At 52.7% G+C, this 7,008-nt stretch overlaps 3 protein-coding genes across 3 annotated transcripts; 2 read left to right on the plus strand and 1 right to left on the minus strand.

Moving 5' to 3' along the window:
- Positions 1-516: 516 nt before the first annotated feature.
- Positions 517-1,224, minus strand: H310_14810 (hypothetical protein; the record flags this gene model as incomplete). The annotated part of the gene is made up of 1 exon (XM_008882741.1): positions 517-1,224. The coding sequence occupies one exon, from the start codon at positions 1,222-1,224 to the stop codon at positions 517-519; it is 708 nt and encodes a 235-aa protein (XP_008880963.1).
- A 3,622-nt stretch (positions 1,225-4,846) lies between these two features.
- On the plus strand, positions 4,847-5,464 carry H310_14811 (hypothetical protein; the record flags this gene model as incomplete). Its single annotated transcript, XM_008882742.1, has 1 exon — positions 4,847-5,464. The coding sequence occupies one exon, from the start codon at positions 4,847-4,849 to the stop codon at positions 5,462-5,464; it is 618 nt and encodes a 205-aa protein (XP_008880964.1).
- A 572-nt stretch (positions 5,465-6,036) lies between these two features.
- Positions 6,037-6,853, plus strand: H310_14812 (hypothetical protein; the record flags this gene model as incomplete). The annotated part of the gene is made up of 2 exons (XM_008882743.1): positions 6,037-6,746; positions 6,829-6,853. The coding sequence occupies 2 exons, from the start codon at positions 6,037-6,039 to the stop codon at positions 6,851-6,853; spliced, it is 735 nt and encodes a 244-aa protein (XP_008880965.1).
- Positions 6,854-7,008: the final 155 nt, after the last annotated feature.

Genomic DNA, 7,008 nt, shown 5'->3' on the forward strand with positions numbered 1-7,008 from the left:
CACGCAGGCCCATGATGCGGCCACGCATCTCTTCGGTCATGCGTTGTCGTGGCATGATGGAAAGTGACTGCAACCCAGAATGAAGAGGCGTGTGTTACACACATTCTAGAATGTTACAATCACTCATAATATGAGTCTTTGTATTGATCAAAGTGTTCCATGATATTGTCACAAGGCAAAATTTGATTGTTGTATGGAAACACGTTGTAAATTGTCAATTTTGGAGCCACTAGGTAGAGTCACGCGTCACACATGCAAATGCACACGACATATTCAAACAGCGACTCCTAACTCCCATTGGTTGCTGAGATTTCACAAAAAATGCCAGTGTTCCCTAGTTTTTGACGCTGAGTGTACCACTTAATTCCAGTCACTACTTCTCCTAAAACGGTGGCAGCCCTGCAGCCACCCAACTCCTCGGCCCACCACGGATGTCCGTGGAGTAAGTACGGTTTGCCCTTGGTCACTTCTAAGGGCACACGTCGCACTTCCGCGAATGCCGCGGAACACTCCCCCCTACAACGGACGACCCAGGGTTGCTTCCAAGTCATCACGCATCGCCTTGACTGCGCCATCGCTGGCGTGCTTCATGACACATCGATTGAAGACGACCGGAATGTCTTCGTACAGATGCGCGGCGGGCTCCCACGAAGCTTCTTCTTCAAGGCCCTTCCACTTGACGCGCACTTCGTACTTGCCCTCGGCGCTGCACCGTGCGCCGAGGAGGTCTTCAACGAAAAATCCTTCGTCACCGAACGCCGCGTATTCCTTCAAGTCGTCGGTCACGTCCAAGGCGGCATCGCAGAAGTACTTCAGGCGGCTGGCGTGGTGGACCGACGTCGCAAATGGTTCAACAAGCTGTTGAATTTCCATCACGTAGTCTGACTCGATACGTGATACACGGTATGGTCCTCTCCAGTTCAGGGCTAACTTGTTGGGAAACTTGACGACTTTTCCCAGCAGAACATAATCGCCAAGCGCAAACTTTGCCATTTTCACATGCGGCTTTTTCGAGCGTCGTCCACGCGCCTGATGGCGCAATGTTTCGCTTGTTGCCGCCACGTCGCGATGAAAATTGTCCAAGGCCGACCGCAACTCTGTCATGTGCTTTTGTCGAGCCGATGCAAGCCAGTCGACGGACAGAACCGTTTTGGTTCTTGGGTGTACGAACCCAGACAGTGGTGGAGTCGCCGGCAAACCTTGAAACGCCGTCACCGGAGACATCCCGCCAAGCCTGTTGGCCGGCTGGTTGTTCAATGCACTTTGCACCAGCGTCAACACGCACGGCCATTAATCCGAGCGCAGCTTCAGTTCGCTCGTGAGGGTCTTTCAATTCTCGCAACTCGAGTCGATTCACAACTTCTACCGTGCCGTTCGCTCACGGTGTATACGGTGTCGTGATGTGGTGGTGGGCATCGATTATATTCTTGATCTTCCCCACGACTTCGTTCTTGAAATGCGTTCCGCCGTCAGACACCCATGTCATCAAAACGCAAACCAATCCATCAGAGCATGGCCTCTGCTGTCCACGTCGCTGCCGCGGATGGAAACAGACGGCAAAATCCGCTCATGTCGTCCTTCACAACAAGCACGTATTTCGAACCATTTTCGGCTGGCGGCAGCTGCAACCAGTCAAAGTGTATGAGTTCGTAGGGGCGCTCCGCATGGAAGGCAACACCCCTTGGTCTCGGCACCATCGTGACGTCCACACACAGGCAGTGCAAGCAGTTGCTCACAAATGCTTTAACGTCTTCCTTGACGCCTGTCGAAGCGTTCCACAACGCCTTGTGTCGTCACGTCCATGCCGCGATGCCCTGCGGCTCCTAGGTGGGCAATGATACAAATTCGTTGTTGCAAGTTGACCCCGTTCGGCGGAATCCATATCTTCCCCCCAACGGTGACGAAAAACCCATCATGGTCGCTCCATGCCACGCCGTCCTCAACGGCATGTTCTCCGGCAGTTGATCTTGCATGTTACTGCACTTTCATAATTGCCGCCGCAGTTGGTTAGGCGAAATCTTTGGCTTGCAGGGGCGACACCACGACCAGTTGTCGCACTCTTGACACTTGAGCTGACATTTGCACCGCACCCCAGCGGCTCAACAGGTCGGCCCACACGTTGTCTTCTCCTGCCACATGCTCGAGCGTGTAGGGGAAGGATGTCATGGCCATAGCCCAACGTTGGAGCTTGTGAGCTTGGCAGCGGGCCATATTGCTGTGGTAACCAAACGGGTTAAAGATGTACAGCACGTTGTCATGGTCCGAAAATAGACGGAAACCTTGCTGACGCAGCAAAAGTTATTCCAACCGTTTGCAAGATTCAACGATTTCAAACGCTTCTTCCTCGACCGCTGGCCAACGGGCGCTTGACCCACCAAATCCAAATCCACCGCTCAAGAACGCTAACGGCTCGTGCCGTTGTTGATCCACCGGCAGGCCAAGGTCTTCCGGTGGAATCTGGGTGCACGCCGCGCCCCAGTGCGTCTCGCTCGCATCGGTGTAGAGGCAGATGACCTTATCTGCCGACGGGTGTGACAGTGGCACCATTCGTTGCAACGTCTCCTTCACAGCCGCGAAACAGTCGTCGTGCTCGGCCGCCCATCCAACTGCTGCAAGATTGGTGCGCCAGCACTGTCTTCATTGCCCGCCAGCGGCCTTCGCCGCAACATCCAACAGCTGCCGCAACGGTCCGATCAACTCGGCGTAGTTAGGGATCGAGCTACGCATCCAATTCGTTGCACATACGAATTGCTGCAGGTCGGCGCCGGTCACAGGCGTCTCCAACGCACACAAACCCTGAACACGTTCAGGCGAATGCGAGACTCCATCGGCGGAGATCACCTTTCCGCACCACGTAGCTTCCTTGAGAAAGAAGTCACATTTCTTCGGGTGCAACTTGAGGCGGAACTTTCCGCAGATGGCCAGCACCTTGTCCAACAGGACGAACAACTTGTCCACGCTGTCCGCATACCCGAGGAGATCGTCCAACCAGCCCAACACGCCAGCGTACAACAACTCGCCGAACATTTGGTTGACGACGGACTGACAGTACGCTACGGCGTCCGTCTGACCCATGAGGATTCTCGTAGGCGTGCACACTCCAAACGGTGTCATGAAAAAGTACCACATCTGACACGAGGGGCGCAGCGGGAGATTCCAGTAGCCCTTGAGCCAGTCGAGTGTGAAGAACACGTCCATGCTGACCAACGTCGCCATCGCGGCGTCCAATTTGGGCATCGGCCACGGCATGGGAATCGTCCATGCGTTGATAGGGCGAGAATCAATCGTCATCCGGTACTCGCCCGGAGTTTTCGCATGTTTGTTGCTGGCTACCAGCCAGCAACAAACTTGCGCAAAAACTTGACGTACTCGAACACGTTTGTCTTGATGTTCTTGTTGCGATGCAGTTTCAACTGCTTCGTCATAGCCACTTGAAGTGGCGCAGGCTTGATAATGTCGGTGATGACACTCACCACCAACTGGCCTCCTGATCGAGGACGCACTCTTGGCCATTTGCCTCCAGCACTCGCATCAGGTTGTCGAGCATTCGACTCACTCGACGACTGTCGGCGTCAAGGATCTTTGTGTTGAATTGAACTGCAGCCTGCAGGCGCTTCTTCAGCGCATCCAATTCGTAAGGCTCCTCGTTTTCGCCTTGCTTGAACCAGCCGATCCACTCTTCTTCCGTGACATCGCTTGGGGACCTCCTGAAGTCGAACATAGCGATGCGACGCTTCGAAAAAAGGTCCATAAAAGCGCCAACTGGCATCAACAACGGCCTCTGGCCGCTTGATTGCAATAGATTGCAATGCCATCAGTTGCGAGGCGTATCGCTGATACTCCCGCATGAACACACGCCGCTCAGCCTTTGTTCGACCCCTGGAAAACAGGCGGTTGCGGCAAAGCCGGGGCACTCGACACCCTCATGGGCTCGTCCTGGCCCATGTCCACATCTTTTGCTGCACTCGGCGCGACAGACGGTTCGTCCGGCAGTGGCACGTCAGCTACTGACTTCAGCGCAGCCGATGGCGTCCATCTTGACGTCATCGCAACCTTGTCGTCCATAAACCACGGCGTCTAGTTGATCGGCTGTGGCTGAGTTCTTCTTGGTGAACCAATTGGCCCGCGGAAAACGCCCGCGTTCGCGACCACGCATTGTCGTACGCAATTTCTCATCGTCGCGCTCCGGCGACGGAGACTTGCGACTGAAGGACTGCTCTTCGGTGTCACTTATTGTAATGCCGATACGTTCTCTAAAGAATTCTTTGTTCCGCACCCGCGTTGTTAACGTCCGTTAACAACACGGAGATTAACGTCTTGATCCGATTCATAATACTACGTAGTACAAATAGACTGGTATTACCACTCCATTCCAGTCACTACTTTTCCTGAAACGGTGGCAGCCTTGCAGCCACCCAACTGGTCGGCCCTCCACGGATGTCCGTGGAGTAAGTGCAGTTTGCCCTAGGTCACCTCTAAGGGCACACGTCGCACTTCCGCGAATGCCGCAGAACAGTGATTCAGATCGATGATGAGAAGGGGGTTGAGGAGGCCGAAGAAAATCAGCAGGAGGAGGTGGTGGGGAAAAGCAGAAAGCGCACACTTTAGCAAGTCACAACACAGCAGACGCGCGTCAAGGTCGTCAAGTGGATGGTCGAGGACGAGCAGACGACCGGCAAGAACGGGTTGTTCGCCCGGACGGTGCGATAGTTCCTGGAAGATTTCCCGGTTCCGTAAATGCAAACTGCACGAAGGCGAGCCAGTGGTGGAGCACTCGAGCGGTCATCCTACGGGAAGACTGGGAGAACTTCATGCCGGTCAGCCACTAACAGCCTAGCACCCGAAGATGATGCTGTCCAAGGCGGCGTCTGGTTGTAGTCGCAAGCAAGAGGCATGGGTTGGGTGGTTGTACGGCGGGGTGGTGGAGGAGTTCAACCGCTTACGCAAGGCTGGGGTGAAGTTCTCGCCGAAGTTGCTCATTTTGTTCGCCAAAGTCTTCGTCAAGACGTCGACTCATCCGGTGTTGAATACTACGTTTGCGAATGAAGCCAAGCCGTACAAGCCCATATTGGACCGTATCGATCTTCGATGGGTCCAACGCCTCATGGACAAGTACAACTTTGTCGGGCGGGCACATCCCGCAAAATTGATGGTGTATGAGAAGCGCAATGTGCACATCGAAGGAGATCGTCTGCCATCTCGGAACCGTCGCACGCAAGCTTCCGCTCTCACATTGAATCATTGCATTACTCATGAACCAGCGCACTTAGGTGAGTTCCAGTCTTGCAAAAACGTCGTAGAGAGTGTTGACGATACTCATTTCGTTGTCGATATCGACAACGGGAAGATGCTCGGGTTCCGTAGCGATAACGACGTCAAGTACGCTGATGATGTCTCAGGCGGGGTTGGGATGACTATGGTTCATGACCCAGAAAGTTTGCTCGAGTGGCTGGGTGAGAGCTGAGCGCAAGTACGCCACGAACCGGCGCGCAAAATAATTTAGAACATGCTTCTTGGCGAAGGTTATGTGATGCTTCATGTTTGAATATATCCACACTTTCCTGACATGGTTCAAATATTTGAAAACCCCTTGACGATTTATAATATAGGATTATGAAATATATTGAATTTCCCCCGTTCCGTTTAGGGGGGGGGGGAATCAGTATTTCGGATCTTAAATAGTGTGATATCTACATATGTAAATAGTGTACAATTCATGTGATTCTCTAAATAATAGTAAATGAAAAATAGTGTGAAACACACTATTCATGTGATCGAGAAGCCTCAAGGTGTTTCAAAATTAGTGTGATACACTCTAATCACACATTGAATGAACTACATAGGGCCGGTATACTAAATTCAATAGATGAGTAGGCCACCAGGCCTATATTTGTTCTTTTCTCAATGAAAAAGTGTCCAAAAGATACGAACAAGATTAGTGTAAACAATGGAAATTTTGTGCATTTGTAGGCCACCAGGCCTACCGTGTATTCTCGAGCACTGATTGGATGAAACACAAGCATATCGTTTCTTGACATGACGACAGTACCGCCGCGCGAATCGTCGACGCTGGAGGAAATTCATGGTGCTCTGGTGGCCGAAAGATCCAAGAAGGCATACGCCTCGGGAATCCGTCAAGTTGTCAAGTGGATCCAGCACACCGATCAAGCCAATGAGCTACTCAAGGCAGACGGCTCAATCAACCTGGCAACGTTCTCGTACGAGTGGTTCGTCCAGTTCATCGTTTGGACCATGCAGAACACTGCTGTGAAGGCCAACACGATGTCCGGCTACAGGTCAGCCATGCGAAACTACTACAAGATGCAAAAGGTCCATCTGCAAACTCTGCCACAGTTTGACAGCGACTTAAAAGCGTGTTCCAAGGTACAGCAAGCAGCACAAACAACGACATTAACAGCTCCGTTAGGAATTCGGCGAATCACAGCGTCAAGCGAGCAGACCACTTCAGTGAAGGAATCGGGAAAGTGTCCTCTCGGTTTTGGAGCATACGAAGCTCTTTGCCGCACAACAATTTCGTCAATGGACGCTGGCTTCCTACACCTGTTTCTCGTATTGTTGTGGAACCTGATGGCACGCTCGAAGTCAACAGAAACCATTCAGCTTGGACAATTGTCGTACGAAGAAGACGCCATAGGGGTCACGTTCTTCAAGTCCAAGACCGACCAAGATGGAAGAAAACGGCGGGACCCTCGGCACATCTATGCCAACCCACTACAGCCACACATGTGCTCTTTCCTTGCTCTTGGGCTGTACCTTGCCTGCAACCCGATGCTTGCTGTTGGAGCACTCTTTCCTGGTTCGTCTCAGCGCACGAGGTTCGGCAAAGGCTTGAAACAGGCACTATTTCAAGACAATCCGGTCGGCAGCAGTGAGATTGGAACTCATTCGATTCGCAAGGGAGCGGCCACATTTGTGTCTTCCGGTAGCACGGGTGGCCCTTCACTTATCAGCATCTGTCTTCGTTGTGGCTGGTCGCTTGGCAGCGTG

The sequence above is a fragment of the Aphanomyces invadans genome, assembly GCF_000520115.1.
Source record: "Aphanomyces invadans strain NJM9701 unplaced genomic scaffold supercont1.91, whole genome shotgun sequence".
Classification (NCBI taxonomy): domain Eukaryota; phylum Oomycota; class Saprolegniomycetes; order Saprolegniales; family Verrucalvaceae; genus Aphanomyces; species Aphanomyces invadans.